This window comes from Babylonia areolata, chromosome 20, assembly GCF_041734735.1.
Source record: "Babylonia areolata isolate BAREFJ2019XMU chromosome 20, ASM4173473v1, whole genome shotgun sequence".
NCBI classification, from domain to species: domain Eukaryota; kingdom Metazoa; phylum Mollusca; class Gastropoda; order Neogastropoda; family Buccinidae; genus Babylonia; species Babylonia areolata.
In genome coordinates this window covers 38191358-38210763 of record NC_134895.1, presented here as the reverse complement: position 1 = coordinate 38210763, position 19406 = coordinate 38191358, and the positions used below count along the sequence as shown (strand labels likewise).

The 19406-nt window shown below is 41.9% G+C and overlaps 1 protein-coding gene across 1 annotated transcript in view; it reads left to right on the top strand.

Annotated features, from left to right (window-relative positions):
• Positions 1-6979: 6979 nt before the first annotated feature.
• LOC143295477 (acireductone dioxygenase-like) overlaps positions 6980-19406 on the top strand; it is a 19161-nt gene continuing 6734 nt past the window's right edge. Inside the window, exons 1-3 of the mRNA XM_076607195.1 lie at positions 6980-7143; positions 8361-8507; positions 16826-16939. Of these exons, the coding sequence (XP_076463310.1) occupies positions 8382-8507; positions 16826-16939 (240 nt within the window). The 5' untranslated portion in view covers positions 6980-7143; positions 8361-8381. The remainder of the gene's footprint in view (positions 7144-8360; positions 8508-16825; positions 16940-19406) is intronic.

The window sequence follows — 19406 nt, the reverse complement described above, 5'->3', positions numbered from 1 at the left end:
AATGATGTGAAGGATTCTCATCTGACTGGTATGTCTGTGGAAGAAAATCCATCTGAGTCAAGGAGCTTCCCACTCAAAGGTGAGGAAGACGATGACGACACCAGTGACAAGAACTTGTTGTTTTGGGTGTTTATTCGTTTGCTTGAAAACGTCTTAAGTACTATCAAAAACGGTCACAGTGCAATTTAGTCTGGATTGTCGTGGCGGTGGTTACACATGATCACTGAGATACAGAGAGAGAGTGAGGGTGAGGAAGAGAAATGTGTACATAGACAGTTGAAGGAATATTTAGAACATGATATAATTATTTACGTAGAAGACGTCATGTAAGGGTCAGAAAGATGACGTAAAAAATAACATTACGTCACCTGTTATAAGCGTAGTCTGTGACCAGGCTGCCGGGTGGCAACGAAAATTCAATTTTTTTAATTTTTATTTATTTATTTTTTTAACAAAATAGGTGTTGGTTTTCAACTTAGTTTTATTTATTTCATATATATATATATATATATATATATATATATATATATATATATATATATATATATATATATATATGTGTGTGTGTGTGTGTGTGTGTGTGTAAAACAACCTAAACAGTGCTTGTTTGCTTGACAACGCTAGACTTATAACAGCTTAGCTGAGCTGACCACTCGTGCTGGGCAAACCTTTGTGACCTCTGCATCATTTTCGGATCCCCAGACATAGGCTGCAAACCAAAAAAAAGTTATTGACTAGGTAGGTAATCAAATCAGCTATAAATATTTCCTTTTTTTTAATTTTTTTTTTTACAATATCTGTTGTTATCTTGTTTTCTTCCTATCCTTAAAAAAAAAAAAAAAAAAAAAAAAAAAAAAAAAACAATTCAAAGCAATTCCAACTGTTTTGCACTCTACAAACACTGTTCTTTTATATTGTTAAGATGTAAAAAAAATTACGTCGGAAAATGAATGAAAAGGACTATTTCATAATGCAAATACTCATGAATACAGAACCGAACCTTACGATCTCGATCAATTAAAATCGATTACTGTGCAAATTAAGAATAACATGCCATGATCTCGTAAAAGAAAAAGGTATGTGTTTTAACATCCCTAGAGAAATGAGACTATGTCTACAATGTCAAACAATTCAGAATGAATATCATTTAGTGAATGACTGCGAACTAAACAAAGTAATTAGAGAAGAGTTCACACACAAAATTCAGCAAAAATACCTTCAAATACTACTAAACATAGTCAGCTGATACTGGAAGACAAACTTGTAGGAATGTTTGGAAAAAATGTCTGTAACTATGTAGAACTATTTCCAGTTCTTGTTCCATATTCATTTCATGTTATTTTATTTTATTGTTAACTTAATTTTTGTGTGTGGTATATGTGAGTATGCATTGTGTCTTATAAACTCTGATAAGGTTTAATTGATTATCAAGTTTGATTTTGATTCTGATTCTGATTCACAAAGAGTGCCATTGGAGAGTGGTTCTATACTTCAATTGGAGTCCGTCAGGGCTGCCGTCTGTGTCTCACACTGTTCAACATAGATCTCTGGAGCGCATCATGACTTACGCGCTTGAAAATCATGTCAGCACAGTCAGCACTGGAGGAAGCCTCATCACGAACCTTCGCTTCGCACACGACTTTGAGGTCTTGGCTGGTAGTAAGCAAAAACTCTCCGATTTTTATTTTATTTTATTTTATTTTTTTAAAAGACTGGATGAAACATCAACAAAATATAACTTGGAATTCAGCGCCGAAAAAACCAAGTTGGTGTCTAGACACATGTGATGGAAACCCGAACATTGTGTAAGCTGGACAATTATTTGTATAGTATGTCTGCCCTTCTAAAGGCTGTGTGAGTTTGGAATTGCATGAGCATGAATCATGGGTGCAGTACATGTAGTTATTTGAAAATTAACCTGCTGCACGCGGAAAGGCAGCTGGACCGTCGCCATCAGGCTGCTCATATTGCTGACAAACATCGCAGGCTATTAATCATTGCAGACGGACATTGCAGCAATTTACCCCAGTTCTAAGGTGAGAAAACAATTGTGTGTTGCTGCTAAAATAGTGTTTGTATTGATTAGTTGGCTTCATCGTTTGCTTTCTTTTTTGTTTCAATTCATATGCGATTTTTAAAATCTTCATTTAGACAAAGTAATGTGTGAATGTATATGTAAATCATATCATATTGTGAATTATGTAAATGTACATTCACCAATAGTGTATGTAATGGGACATAAAACAAAAAATCCTCCTCCTCTTCCTTCCACCGATACCATTCCAACGTGAAAATGAATACTTTAAGAAAATGTCTACATTCACCAATAATGTATATAACGGTAACGGTCTCTCATAGGCCCAACACTCGGCTTATATCACAGATTGACTTAAGTTTACATTTGGGCCAACAGCAAAGTGAGAGTTGTATTATCAATGGTTTCTCCAGTCAATGGGAAATCATTTACAGCTTAGTCTTTTGTGAAAGATTATGACTCTCAAACTAGGAGGCAAAATTGCACTGGCTCTCAATGCTGCAGCCTTGCGGGCTGGTTGGCCTTTGGGAACCATCCCAACGCCTACTGTCCTAAAACCCTCTTGGCCGAGAGAGTGGGGATGTAACTTGGGCAAGACACTCTCCACTATAATCAATTTCTAGCCCAAATAGTCGGAACAGCAGTTGCCTCCTCTACTGTTCTGACGGTCATAGTCGGACACGACTGACTATCATATATATAACGGTACATGAAACAACAACAACAACAACAAAATCCTCCTCTCCCCTCCTTCCACCGATAACATTCAAATGTGAAAATAAATGCTTTAACAAAATGTCTACATTCACCAATAATGTATACAACGGGACATAAAACAAAAAATCCTCCTCCTCCTCCTCCTTCCATATTAAAAAAATTATATGAATGAATTTTGCAAATTAATCTGATCTGCTCTTGTGCGCCTGTCTCGCCTGTTCTGTCTTCCCTCATTGAGCTCTCCCCCCCTCCCTCTCAGTCTGTCTGTCTCTGTCTCTGTCTGTCTGTCTGTCTCTCTCATTATCTTCTTCAATCTTTTTACGAATTCGCTCATTACAGACATAATAGTTATTTATTTCTGTGATGACTCATCTGTAATCTTTGTGTAGCCGAGTCCCGAGTGGTTCTAATAGGGTACGGCACAAAAGACTTAACTAAATATGATTGATTGAATGAAAGGACAGACAAGATCCCACGCACAGACCAGGAACATATAGAGGCCAGTCACAAATGGGTTTTTCTATTGTTTTATTTACAATAGTTATTAGATGAGAAGAAAACCTAAGAGAAGAGAATAGAAGAGAAGACAGTGCAGCAATACGTAGCGAGGTGTCAGCCGTTGTGAGAACACACACGACACACTGCCCGCGACACAGCAAGAGAGAGGGAGAGCAGGCTCTGGTCAGATGACTGACCAGGTATGAAATGACCACTCATCATCCACTATGCCAATTTATGCAAGTTTAGCGGACTGCAAAGTGCGTCACGTGAGCTGCGAGCAGATCGTCACTAATCACGGAGAATCCGATGACAATTGTGTTTGTTTAAAGGTGTTCAGTGACAGATTTCTAAATGATTCCTGAACCGATTTACGTCGGATAAGTTGCAAAAGAAAGAGCTCAACACCTACTTTATAATGAGTATAAAATGAAGTGTTGGCTATTTAAGATGAATTTATCATCTTAATTTAAGTCACCTGAACAGGGTCAGTTTTAACGAGCTCGTCGCTGAAAATTACAAACTGCGTTAGATCAGTTTAACGTAGGCGAACATAAATGGAATAGATTTAAAGATGGAATTGCGACGATTCTGCCAGTATATAATACTTGTAGTTTACTGATCTGACAAAAGAGGTATTAATTAATTACGGTGGAACAGAAACACAAGTTTGCTCTCAGCCAATGACGTACCGCGACGCGACACTGGTCGAGCCGTCAGCAGGTGTTCTGGCGAGGCCAAAATGATGTAAGCGGAGTGACGTCACACATTCTGGGCGCGGGTAAGGAGGGAAAAACGTCGTCTGCTAATACAGCTTGTGCGTGAGGTAAGCTAATACAGCTTGTGCATGAGGCGTGAGGCAAGCTAATACAGCTTGTGCGTGAGGCAAATATTGGAGCAAGCATAGCGCTTGGTCACATTTGTTGTCGTTATAATAAAAAAAAAATTATCTTCTTCAGTTTTCTTGTACCCGATTACTATAACTGGTTATGTATTGTTCGCATTCATCTGAAAGGGTGGGCCGGGGCTTGAAGTGAATAAAGCATCACGAGTCTTGATTCTCTCTCTCTCTCTCTCTCTCTCTCTCTCTCTCTGTGTGTGTGTGTGTGTGTGTGTGTGTGTGTGTGTGTGTGTGTGTGTGTGTGTGTGTGTGTGTGTGTGTGTGTGTGTGTGTGTGTGTGTGTCTGTCTGTCTGTCTGTCTTTCTGTGTCTGTGTCTCACTCTGTATGCATGTATATAATAATCTTGTCTATGTCGAGACATATACCAGACAGACACTTAAGAGATACACTACACCGACACCGACCGCTGTTAAATGTATTCATTTAACACAGATGTATCAGCATAGAGTAACCACACCAGGCCTACAGTTTGTGAGGTAAGAGACAGTAGGAGCAGGAAAATACTGACTCCGTGTTTGTAAAACGCTTAAGAGCTTGGGCTCTGACTGACGATAGGCACAAAACAGTGTTCAGATCAATTCATCGTTAGCAACAACAACATTTTTTTAAAGAAAAAAAAAGAAAAAGAAAAAAAAGAAAAACAACAACAACAAACCCGGTATATCATCCATTCAAAGTCACTCAAGTGAAACGAGAACACACAATACTGTTGTTCACGGGTGCAACAGCCGGATACAGTGTGTGTGTGTGTGTGTGTGTGTGTGTGTGTGTGTGTGTGTGTGTGTGTGTGTGTGTGTGACACAAGGATGTTACACCATAAATACCTACCAATATATCATGTAATACAAAAACCCTTTAAGAAGAAGAAGAAGAAGAAGAAGAAGAAGAAGAAAAAAGAAAGAAAGACAAGAGAGGCAAGGCCTTCAAGACTCACTTGTGATAAATTAAGTCCCCTAGCATTAATTACAGAGTAATTTCCCTTCTTTACTATCTGCACCAAAACGTTTGCAAAATAAATAAAAAATTCCATACTTAGCAAAAGAAGTTCCTGTTTGAACAAAAAATGATAATAATGACTCCTCTTGTTGTTGTGTCAGAATAAGAGGTCAAAGTGCCAAGTTTAGAGAATACAAAAAATAAATATATAACAGTAAATGCAGTTTGCATATAATTAGGCTTCATTTTTTATTTTTTTTGTGCCCATCCCAGAGGTGCAATATTGTTTTAAACAAGATGACTGGAAAGAACTGAATTTTTCCTATTTTTATGCCAAATTTGGTGTCAACTGACAAAGTATTTGCAGAGAAAATGTCAATGTTAAAGTTTACCACGGACACACAGACACACGGACACACACACACACACACAGACAACCGAACACCGGGTTAAAACATAGACTGACTTTGTTTACACAAGTGAGTCAAAAAAGAAAGAAAGGGATCCGGGTTCGTCACCGTATACAGAACAAGACAAGAGAGGAACGTTGGGTTTGTTCGTGATAAACCGAGCTTTTAAGGAAAAGAAAATAAAACCCACAAAAAACAACCAACCAACCCAACAAACCAACCAACCAAACAACAACAACAACAACAAAACCCCGTAGAACCTCTCTCCCGCACTTCGTTTTACGCTTCCGACCCCCCTCCCCCCCCCCCACCCCCCACCCCCCTGTGTATTGTTGCTTAGTAAACCTCACACCTCTGCCTGTGGGATACCGGTGGTCTTTCAGTTTCAGTGATTTTTTTTTTTTTTTTTGACCAACTGTCGTTAATAAAGGCAGTTCATGAGAACACGTGCGTTGCAAATGTCCACGGAACACAACATTTGAAACGCTATGGTTTAGGGGACAATCCTTTGGTAAAAGGCAAAGGAATGATGATGACAGTTTGGTCATCGAAGTTTCAAACGTTGAAACACAGAGAGCTAGAGGATTAAGACAGACAGAGAGAGAGAGAGAGAGAGAGAGAGAGAGAGAGAGAGTGTGTGTCACAGCAGCTGGAAGGCAGAAGAAAAAAAAAAATCGGTTTTCGCTCAGAATGCCTCAAGGAGTAAATACCTCATCGGGAGTTGCCTCAAAATGGTTCGTTCCTCGACTGTTTTCAGCCCTGACCTTAAACAAACAGCGCGTGCATGTTTTCTGCTGTGTCATAGCCACCCTAGTTTTGCCCCCCCCCCCACTCCCCAAAAAAACACACAAAAAAACAACAACAAAACAAAAACAAACAAACAAACCCCAAACAAAACAAACAAACAACAACAGCCAACAACAAACAAACAACAAAAACACCCAAATCCTCTACCCCTCACCTACCAGATATATGTTTTGTTTTTGTTGTTTTCCTCTGAGATTTGTAGTCGTACCTAGCTGTCAAAATTTAGTCACTGATGGCACTGGTTGGAGACCTTTCTCGACGTGCATTACGCAAAACCACAGAAACAAAAGAGGTTGTCCCTGTCAAAGTTCTGTAGGAGATTCTACTTTGATAGTAAATGAAATGCACTTGCTTAAACAAACAAAAAAAAAAAAAAAAAAAAAAAATGTTGCTCTGTGGCAACGTGCTCTCCCCAGTGGGAACCAGTCAAATTTCACACACAGAAATCTGTTCTAACAACAACAATACAATGCAACAAGGAACTGTAAAGTACAACATAGTACAATAAAACACGATGCCCCACACAATGCAATACGATGCAATACAAAACCTACCAGGGGTACATATTGGGCGGGGTGCACTTCTACCGCTGACCGTGACAGACGACAGGCTGTTGACAGTCGTCCGGATGATAAGATAAGCAACCCTTCTCTGACGAAAAAACACATATCCGGGTTCTTTCAACAGCTCCCGGATGAGATTTAGGCGACTGTGCACACACCAATTCCTCAAGAAACACCTGGCTATATAAAGGTGGCGCAATAGTGAACACTACAGCCATCAAAATCTTCAGTGAACCGGTTGCCGCTGTTTTGGAGGCGTACGTGTCACTGACTTGGTGAGAGTTGTATCAATGTGGTAATGATGCTGTGTGTGCGTGCGCGTGTGTGTGTTGTGTATGTGTGCGTACATGTGCTTGCAGGCGTGTGTGTGTGTTGCATATGTGTGTTGTGCTTGCGTATGTATGTGTGTGTATGCATGAGCGTGCGCAGGTGTGTTCACAACTGCCGGTGTGAAGTGAGCTCGCACAGTGTGTGCATGTCTGACTGTTCTGTGTGCGTCAGTGCACGTGTGTTCGTGTTCGTGTATGACCACTACTGAGTCAACGTCACACACACACACACACACACACACACACACTGATGTATCATTCTGGGAACCTAATATCATCAACAGGTATAGCTTAATTTTTCTCAGTGCGTTTTGTTTTCGCATTTAAAGATCAAAACAACACCCATGAAAGCAACAGTTTCGGAACTAGTTCGTTCTTAACGAAATATGGACCCACGGCATCTTAACTCTCCCATTGCTTAAAACAAAGTGCGATGTATGATTCCAATTATATGCAATAATGACAGTAATGATACATAGTACTTACATCCGATGGGGTCTGTGTGGGGGAAAGGACACTACTACAGGCTGAGCCATTCAGACAGCCACTGGACATCAGATGGGGTCTGTGTGGGGAAAAGGACAACATTACTGGCTAGGCCATTCAGACAGCCACTTGGCATCAGATGGGGTCTGTGTGGAGGAAAGGACAACACTACAGACTGGGCCATTCAGACAGCTACTGGACATCAGATGGGGGCTGTGTGGGGGTAAGGACAACACTACAGGCTGGGCCATTCAGACAGCTACTGGACATCAGATGGAGTCTGTGTGGGGGAAAGGACAACACTACAGGCTGGGCCATTCAGACAGCTACTGGACATCAGATGGGGGCTGTGTGGGGGTAAGGACAACACTACAGGCTGGGCCATTCAGACAGCTACTGGACATCTGATGGGGTTTGTGTGGGGGAAAGGACAACACTACAGGCTGGGCCATTCAGACAGCCACTTGGCCTCAGATGGGGTCTGTGTTGGGGAAAGGACAATACTACAGGCTGGACCATTTAGACAGCTACTTGGCATCAGATGGGGTCTGTGTGGGGGAAAGGACAACACTACAGGCTGGGCCATTCAGACAGCCAGATGGGGTCTGCGGGAGAGGGGGATGGGAAGAAGGAGAATATTGGCCGTCCCCAGTGAGTTCAAAACCTTTATGTTTCAGAAAACAGCAACGACACGAAATATGACGACCCAAGCGTGGTACTTGGACAGCAGTGAGGAATTCCTGCATGAGCCACATCTCACCCAGCCCCCACACTACCTCACCACACAGCAGGTCCTCGACAGGTCTGGTGTGCGCCTCACCAAGGTAGGATGTGCATGGATACCACTTAGGTAGGATGTGCTTGTATATCACCAAGGTATGGTGTGCTTGTATATCACCAAGGTATGGTGTGCTATGTGCTTGTATGTTACCAAGGTAGGATGTGCTTGTATATCACCAAGGTATGGTGTGCTATGTGCTTGTATATCACCAAGGTAGGATGTGTTATGTGCTTGTATATCACCAAGGTAGTGGTGTGCTATGTGCTTGTATATCACCAAGGTATGGTGTGCTTGTATATCACCAAGGTATGATGTGCTTGTATGTTACCAAGGTAGGATGTGTTTGTATATCACCAAGGTAGGGTGTGCTTTTATATCACCAAGGTAGGGTGTCTTTGTATATCACCAACCTAGGTGTGCCTTTATACACCAAGGTAGGATGTGCTATGTGCTTGTATATCACCAAAGTAGGATGTGCTTGTATATCACCAAGGTAGGGTGTGCTTGTATATCACCAAGGTAGGGTGTGCTTGTATGTCACCAAGGTAGGATGTGTTTGTATATCACCAAGGTAGGATGTGTTATGTGCTTGTATATCACCAAGGTAGGATGTGCTTGTATGTCACCAAGGTAGGATGTGCTTGTATATTGCCAAGGTAGGATGTGCTATGTGCTTGTATATCACCAAGGTAGGATGTGCGTGCATATCACCAAGGTAGGATGTGATTATATATCACCAAGGTAGGATGTGCTATGTGCTTGTATATCACCAAGGTAGGATGTGCTTGTATATTACCAAGGTAGGATGTGTGTATATCACCAAGGTAGGATGTGCTTTTATATCACCAAGGTAGGGTGTGTTTGTATATCACCAAGGTAGGGTGTGCTTTTATATTACCAAGGTAGGGTGTGCTATGTGCTTGTATATCACCAAGGTAGGGTGTGCTTGTATATCACCAAGGTAGGGTGTGCTTGTATATCACATGTTTAACACCAAGGCAGGATGTACTTGTGTATATATTGAACTTGTATAAGTTACAGTTGAACGCAGACAAAACCGAAGCGGAACTAAACAAAAACTCTCTTCCATCACAGCTGACAAAATTAAACTTTGCAAAACATACATCCCTCTTTCCAGCTCAGTCAGGAACCTTGGCGTTGTCCTTGACAACACACTGTCCATGCAAAAATTTATCAGCCAGACATGTCAATCCTGCTACTGTCAATTGCGACACATCAATTCCGTTCGGAAATATCAGTTCACCGACGCAACATCTAGACTTGTTTCTCTCATTCTCTCTCGCCTTGACTACTGTAACTCCCTATTGTCTGGTTTGCCTGCTTCATCCATTCAGTCTCTTCAGCGCATACAAAACTCTGCTGCCCGACTCGTCCTCAGAAAGAAAAGATCTGAGCACATCACTCCGATTTTGCAACATCTACATTGGCTCCCTGTCTCACACAGAATAAAGTATAATATCAGCACTCTGTTATAAATGTATTCACAAATCTGCCCCTTCCTATCTTTGTGGCTGCCTTCACCTCTACACTCATCTCGCTCTCTACGATCCGCTTCGGATCCCCTCTGTTTACGCAAACCCAGATTCAAACACTTCACTGTTGGCCTCCGTTCTTTCTCTGTCTTTGGACCTTGCATTTGGAATGAACTTCCTCTTTCGCTTCGTCAGGTCTCCGCACTCAGCTCTTTCAAGTCTGGCCTTAAAACCCACCTCTTCACAAGATAGCCAGCCTCCCTCCCTTGCCTCTTCCTTGTCTTCAGTTTTAGAGTTATGCATGCGTGTAAATGACTGGTGTCAAAGCGCTTAGATTTGTCTATGTACAAGACTCAGCGCTATATAAATATTATTATTATTATTATCATTATTATTATTATTAGTTTGCTTCTTGTGTTAAATTACCGACTTGCCGACTACGAAGCCCATTAATTAATTTAATAACTCACTCCGGACGACGGAACGCTGTAGCGTTTTCGACAATTAAACATTTGCCCACGTTTTCCTTATGGGGTAGCATAAAAATCGCAGCTATACCGGACATTGCGAATGTGTCAAAGGTCGAATGGAAAGTTTCTTCGTGAGGTTTCCGTGACCATACACTCGCTGGCCAGCCGTTAACCTTGGTACCCCACATGACAAGCTAATCTGCATTCGTATCGAAAATGGCGTCGCAGGCTATGCAAGTGGAAATTTTTGGAGCAAACTAGATCACGACAGTGGCTTTTTACTGCTGCTGAATTGATTGAAATGCTTCAAACTGAAGGTTTCGACATCGACGAAGATGATGATGACGTTGAATAAAGTATCTGCAGTGAAGAAAGCTACCAGCAAAAAGGTACTGACAGTGACTCAGCTTCTGAGGGCTGTGAAGAGAGGGAGGGGGCTGGGCATACACACAATGTGAGGAGAGGGGTCATTGGGTAAACTACAGGGAGTTTCATTCAGTAACTTTGTGTTTTGTATTTTTTTGTGATTTTTTTCCTAACCCTAACAAATGGGTCGTCTGCAGGGGAAAGCAAGGGAGAAAACTATTCGCCCGGAGTGAGTTTTATGTCATTTTATGTGACTGCATTTATGCTCATGTCAAACACACAGCTTCGATTCCACCCTCCATCTTCCCCGTTTTTAATCCCAGTTCATGATCCATTCAAACGTGAAAATGAATGCTTTAACAAAATGTCTACATTCACCAGTGATGTACATAACGGTACAAGAAACAAAAAATCTCCTCCTCCTACTTCCACCGGTAACATTCAAACGTGAAAATAAATGCTTTAACAAAATGTCTACATTCACCAATAATGTATATAACGGAACATAAAACAAAAATTCCTCCTTCTCCTCCCATATTAATATGTGAATGAATTTTGCAAAATAATCTGATCTGCTCTTGTGCGTCTGTCTCGCCTGTTCTGTCTTGCCTCATTGAGCTCCCCCTCCCTCTCAGTCTGTCTGTCTGTCTCTCTCATTATCTCCCTCGATCTTTTTACGAATTCGCTCATTACAGACATAATAGTTATTTCTTTCTGTGATGACTCATCTGTAATCTTTGTTGTCGTTGTATCTCCTTCAGTTTTTTTGTTTGTTTCGATTACAAAAACTGGTTATGTATCGTTCGCATTCATCTGAAAGGGTGGGCCGGGGCTTGAAGTGAATAAAGCATCACGAGTCTTGAGTCTGTCTGTCTGTCTGTCTCTGCCTGTCTCTCTCCCTCTGTCTCTCTGTATGCATGTGTATAATAATCTTGTCTATGTCGAGACATGTACCAGACAGACACTTAACAGATACCCTACACCGACACTGATCGCTGTTAAATGTATTCATTTAACACAGATTATCAGCACAGATTAACCACACCAGGCCTACAGAATGTGTGTTAAGAGTTAGATTGTAGGAGCAGGAAAATACTGGGTTTCAAACGTTACAATTAATCTGTGTGAAAAAAGGATTTGGTGATATATGGATCAGTCAGAGTGCTGGAAATGCAAATGCTTTTATTCGTGTGTGTTCGTGAAAGACTGATCGACTGTCTAGATATCTAGATAGATACAACGATAAAAATAATTTTCATGGTCCCCCAGTCAATTTATCAATGCACATACACAAAAAACTTTAAGCGCATATTGACGATATTCCGACTGAATTTCTCTTAACGTTTTCGCTCAACAATACTGCTATAGGTGGTCAAACATTTGTAGTACACTCTGTCCGCTGTATAAATAATTAAATGAAAGTGAAGGCCGTTTCGTGTTGAACTGTCCCAGGAGTGAAAAACAGAAAGGAATTTAGTCCAACCTTGTTTTGTAAACCTTGTTTACTTAAGCTTATTTTCAAGGCCGTCCACGAATGAATTTATTGTAAAACGGTTTGCTTCATGCCACGCAATGCGTACAAACTGCGCAGTGTGCATTATTCATAACTATTGTTTTGTGTAAGTGCGCGACTATCTTATCTGCATTCGTTCACCCCTTGCAGTGGGTTATGACATTTGTGGATAAACATATTAGAGTCCCTCTCTCTCTCTCTCTCTCCCCCTCTCTCTCTCTTTCAACAACGGCCATAAACAGACATTTGCTCGATCTACGTTCATTTTTCGTGATTATCTTACTTTTTTCCCTTTGTGCTTTCCCCCCCCCACAGGTATATAGTTTTGTCAAATACTCCTTACTATTAGTCTACACTATGGGTACTAATGTGCAACAGTCTGACTGGTCTACTAATGAGAAAGGATTACGGCTTGGACACCTGAATGTTTATCATTTGTACAATAAGCTTCACGATGTCTGCATGCTCCTGAATGATTCTCCTCCTATTCATAATTATACTCGGGCTCAGTGAAACACGCCTTGATTTCCGACTCAGCAACGAGGCCTTATCCATACCTAACTATGATTTCCTTCGCCGTGATGGAAATCAGTATGGTAAAACAGGATTAGGGATATACATTCATCAAAGCATTTCCCAGTTTACAAAAAGACAACCTGACCTAGAAACCAACAATGTGGAATGTATGTGGTAACAGGTCAAACCTTCAAAGTCCACCCCTCTCTTTGTAGGCTTTCTATATAGAAATCTCTGAGCTAGATTCCCTTGGTATGATGACTTTATACAAATGATGGACAATGTTTATAAACATAAACAAAATGTCATTCTGCTAGGAGATTTCAACATTAATCTGTTTAAACCACAACCCGCATGGGAATCAACTACTACTCTCTTTGGTTTGCATCAACTCATTCACAGTGCAACCAGAATCACGAAGACGTCATCCACACTACTCGACCATATTTACACAAATAACAAAGATCTGGTGCACAATATAACAGTGTCCAACAAAAGCATCAGTGATCATTGTCCGGTTATCTGTACATGGTCTTGTAAACTTCCTCGGAAACAAAGCAAGGGCCACACAATGATCCAATACCGCTCTTTCAAAAAATTCAATTCCACTGCATTTTTTCTTGATTTGAGCTTGGCACCCTTCCATGAAGTATTCATGACTGCAGATCCAACTCAAGCATTAACAGTATGGTATGAAACCTTTCTTGCAGTCGTTGACAGACATGCTCCTCTTCGGACGAGGAGAGTAAAACACAAAACACTTCCGAACTGGTTGACGCAAGATCTCATCGTAGCTATGGCATTAAGAGATGTTTTAAAAGCTGCTGGGATGGAGACCGAATACAGAAAGCAAAGAAATAAAGTGTGTGATTTAGTTAAACAAGCAAAGTCAGATCATTTTAAGAACCTTATCAACAACAACAGAGACACAGCAACACTATGGCGTGCTGTTAATGAAATTAGAGATCAGTCTAAAAAGAAAACAAATGCTGTCTCAACTATGTGGACAACGGATTCACTCAATAACCATTTTCTAAAAACAGCTCAGTCAACACAGACATCTACAAACTACCTTCCTTCAGAATGTTATATAACCCCCCAGACGTTACAGACATTTTGTCAAGAACGTCTTAAATCTGAATCATTCACTATCCCCCCACTTGCTGTTCATGAAGTTGGATCCTTAATCTCAAATCTAAAGAATAAGAAGGCAATGGGTCAGGACAATTTAAACGCATCTGTTATCAAACTTGCTTTGCCCTTCATAGTAGACTCCCTTACGTATATTTACAATTTGTGCATTGAACAGAACAACGTTCCTGCTGCGCTAAAAACAGTAAAAGTAATCCCACTGCCAAAGTCAAAAGATATTACAGATCTCAACAACTTTAGACTGTCCGTTGTTTCCAAGCCTCTCGGAAAGCACGTCCACAAACACCTTATGAAACACATGGAGCAAAGCAACCTCTTTCATCCCCTTCAGTCCGGCTTTCGCCGTTATCACTCCTGTCACACAGCCTTAACCCGACTTTGTGACACGTGGTTATCTGCAATTAATCATAACAAGATCACTGGAACAGTTTTCCTCGATTTCAAGAAGGCCTTTGATCTTGTGGATCACGAAATACTGATAAACAAATTAAATGAGTATACTCAAAACCAGTCAGCTGTCTCATTCTTCCGGTCTTACCTGGAAAACAGAACACGGCGTGTTTACTTAAATGGCACGTACTCTTCTGAAGGTCATATAGATCGTGGTGTACCGCAAGGCTCTATTCTTGGACCTCTACTCTTTTGGATCTATATAAATGACTTGCCGATGCACATATCACCTGGTAACGTCATCTGCGATCTGTTCATTGTAGTGACGCCAACATCGATTGTACAATCATCGCTACAACAGGGAATAAATGACATCTCAGACTGATGTTACCAGAATCACATGGAACTTAACCGACATAAGAAAAAAAGTATGGCACTGACATCCAGACAAAAACACCAGCGTAAGCCTCTCACTCTAAAACTTGAGGTAAACAAGAACTCAGTTGAACAAGTTTGTGAGCACCGCGTTCTTGGAGTAATAATTGATAAAGAACTAAACTGGCAAGCTCATATTAACCATGTCTGCAAACAGTTAGCTCGCAATCTGTTCTTACTCAATAAACTTAGACATTATGTCGATGCTCCAACCCGAAAATTATTCTTCGGGGAACATTGTCTTTCTCATATCAATTATGCATCTACAGTCTGGAGCAATGCTAAAAAAAATTAACTCATTACATAGACGAGCAGCTAAACTTATTCTATCCGACCACTCACTATCAAAAGATGAGAAATGAACAAAACTGGAAATATTACCACTGTACAAGCAATTTGAATACAATAGAATGGTCCTTATGTTCAAAGTACACAACCACATGTCACCACCGTACGTCAGCAAATTTGTTCAATGGGCAACAGAGCGTTACGATTCAGATAATTATATTCTGCCTCGTGTGCGCATTGACTTATACAAATCTAGCTTTGCATTTTTTGGACCATCTGTTTGGAACTCTCTACTTACGTTCGTCAAGACAGGCGATTCATTATCGTCCTTCAAATCAAGGGTACGAAAACTGCTCCACAAACAATAGACCCCCAAACCAAATATAAACGGCCTAAAAACATCATGCCCTTTTTGTGAAATGTATGCGCTGTCTATTCCTTTACATACACTAACGTGTTTCATCCATCTTCAACCTGTTGTGATTTTCATGTGCACGCTATTGATTGGATGTTATTGCCTGCCACATCAACGTCAGATTTCTCATCACTGTTGTATATGTACAATGGTGTAACTATGTTTCTCTGCTCTGTTTATATATTTTCATTTCAGTCGTGCCTCTTTTCTGTATTCTGTGTGGTGATTGATTTGACAGTCTTAATAACCCCTTTACTTCTTGATTTTTTTTCTTTTCTTTTTTCAGTATATGCTATTGTCCTACAATATGATCTGTAATGTACTACAATATGATTTGATACCTAATTATGTTTATGTATGCATATGCATTCATACCTGTATGCACACGTAGACATATGCATGCATGTGGGTATATGTGCAAATGTATATTATGCATAAAGATGTGTGTGTTTGGGGATGAGTGTGTGCATATGTGTGTGGGTGGGTGGGTGTGAGTGTGTGAGTGTTCCCTTCATTATATTTTTATGATGATTATGGTCTGTTGATTAGTATTATAATTATCATTAGTAGTAGTAGTAGCAGTAATAGTAGTGGTAGTGGTAGTAGTAGTGGTAGTGGTAGTGGTAGTATTAGTGTTTACCATTGTTATTATTGTTGTCTTATCGTTACTGTTTTTGTTGTCACAAGGACAGATTGGAAGACTAGGCAATGCCTAAAATCTTTATCCTTGAGTAATAAAGTTTTTTAATCTCTCTCTCTCTCTCTTTGTGTGTGTGTGTGTGTGTGTGTGTGTGTGTGTGTGTGTGTGTGTGTGTGTGTGTGTGTGAATTTAAGATACTGCTGAATTACTTTGTGTTAACAGCATGTCTACGTTTAATGACGTTATGGTGATATATGCATATTGTCTTGTTGCCATTATTGCATGTGTATAATTGTGGTTATTACATGTAATATTACGTGAACTTTACGTCAATTTAACACTTGAATATTTCACGTCTTTTTAATGCGTTCATGTTGAATGACTGTGATTCTTGTAGGTATACCTGATACATTGGGCTATATCTACATTCCTTCCCCACCATCCCTCCATGTGACTGGCGGAGTGAACGTCCACGTCCACACCTTGTGATAATAACCCATTCCTTCAGGAGGGAAAAAATTGTGGATATACATTTGTTTACCTAATATACTGAGATAATTCATCATTCTATATTATCTGTTTCATAACAGCATCGTGAACATGGTCCCGACGTTCACAATGTCGACACATGGTGGGATACATGTGATGGTTATTATTATTTTTTTTTTTAAACCTCTGCACAGATTGAGAACTGTGACAACGAAGAGAAACAGGCCAGGATTCAACAGGAAGGGGGTTTCCGCTACTACGATTGGCTGGAAATCTCACGTGACGCCATGCCGGACTTCGATGAAAGAGTGAGCATGCACGCTTTTTTTTTTTTTTTTCCAACTGGTTCATCTGTGTAGTTATCTTCACAAATCCCCCCCCGCCCCTTTCCCCTCTCTTACACGCACATTCACACCTGGTATGCAATCACATACCGAAAGGTTTCCCCCACATTAAATTTACCCCCCCCCCCCACTCCCAGTCTCCCTCACCCCTCCCCCTCATCCCTACGCCCCTCCACAACCAGAGTCCTACGTGTCCATAATACCTTGGCATTCAGCATGACAGCAAGAACAAGGAGAGGGGATGACTTGAAGAAGAAGAAGAAGAAGAAACAAAACAAAGAAAACAAAACAAAACGAAACAACAAAAGAAACCCCAAAACAAAAAAACAAAAAACCCCGACGAATATCAAGTAGACACCACTCCGGCATTTTTACACTGACGGGAAAAGTATTTTATGATTTCAGCGTCTCTCTCTCTCTCTCTCTCTCTTGTTTGATTAATGTATGACTAATTTTCTGGTATTTACCAATGCACCGACACTGACAGTGCACTTGCTACTTGGTACAGTAACGTCAGGACCACACGTGCTAAACACGAGGAAAAGCCTCCATGGTCAACGGAAGATATGACATTAACATAATAATGTCTCGTTCTCATTCAAAAAAGCGTGCCAAAAATAGTTAATGGAACAATTATGAAATAAGTCTTTATTGCCATATTGTGTTTCAGCTTCTAGTAAGTGTAAGAGCTTCTACACGATAACCGTTTTCGTGTGTGAACAGGGAAGTATTTTGGTGTATTAGTACGTGTGTGCATGCGTGCGTAAGTGTGTGTGTGTGTGTGTGTGTGTGTGTGTGTGTGTGTGTGTGAGAGAGAGAGAGAGAGAGAGAGAGAGTGTGTGTGTGTGTGTGTTGGTTGCATTCCATGTCTGTTATTTTTCATGCTTGCGCCCAACTTTCTCAGCTCAGTAATACGGTCTTTCGTGTCCACACCGATTTGTTTTCCTGCTATCTTTTTCTTTCTTTCTTTCTTTCTTTTTTTGTCAGGACATGACTAGAGAAGCTTTCAGGTTGTCTGGTTTACCCTCAATATAACAGTTGTCATTGGCATTCTCTATGTATGAGAGAGAGAGAGAGAGAGAGAGAGAGAGAGAGAGAGAGAGAGAGAGAGAGTGTGTGTGTGTGTGTGTGTGTGTGTGACACCACCCTCTCTCTTCTCCCTCTCCTCCTCTCTTCGCTTCCTCCACGCCACCCTTTTATGTTTTCCCAAACAAGACGTTGTCTGTCTGTCTGTCTCTCTGTCCATCCGTCTGTCTCTCTCCTACCCTCTGTCTCTCTCTCTCTCTCACTCTCTGTTCTCCCTCCCACCTTTCACTCAAGGCCTGATCAGCGGGGCGTAATTATGCTCACGTCTTTTTGTTTTTCTATAATTATTATCTTTTAAGAGGTGTTGCGTGTACTGGACCTGTCCGCACGCTGTAACTGAAACTGAAACTCTCGCGCACACACACACACACACACACACACACACACACACACACAACCACGTACACACACACACACACACACACACACACACACACACACACACACACACACACTCGTACACACACACACACGCACACACGTACACGCACTCGTACGCACAAACCCTCACATGTACACACACACACACACACACACACACACACACACACACACACACACACACACACACACACACACACACACACACACACACACACACACACACACACACACACTCGTACACACACACACACACACGTACACGCACTCGTACGCACAAACCCTCACATGTACACACACACACACACACGTACACGCACTCGTACACACAAACCCTCACATGTACACACACACACACACACACACACACACACACACACACACACACAAGGAACTGAGCTGTGCTTGCCACACACCATACATCAAAACCAGGATCCTCAGCATTGCTTTTGACTTGATCCGCCCCCCACCCCCACTCCCCCTCTCCCACTACCGCACCACCATCCCCGCCGCCCCCCACCCCCCACTCCCCCTCTCCCACTACCGCCCCACCATCCCCCCCGCCCCCCACCCCCCACACCCCCTCTCCCACTACCGCACCACCATCCCCCACAGCCCCCCACCCCCCACTCCCCCTCTCCCACTACCGCACCACCATCCCCCCCCACCCCCCACCCCCCACTCCCCCTCTCCCACTACCGCACCACCATCCCCCCCACCCCCCATGCCCCTCTCCCACTACCGCACCACCCTCCCCTCCCCCGCCCCCCACTGCCCCTCTCCCACTACCGCCCCCCAGCCCCCACTCCCCCTCTCCCACTACCGCACCACCATCCCCCCACCACCCCGCCCCCCAGCCCCCACTGCCCCTCTCCCACTACCGCCCCACCATCCCCCCACCCCGCCCCCCCACCCCCCCCACTCCCCCTCTCCCACTACCGCCCCACCATCCCCCCACCCCGCC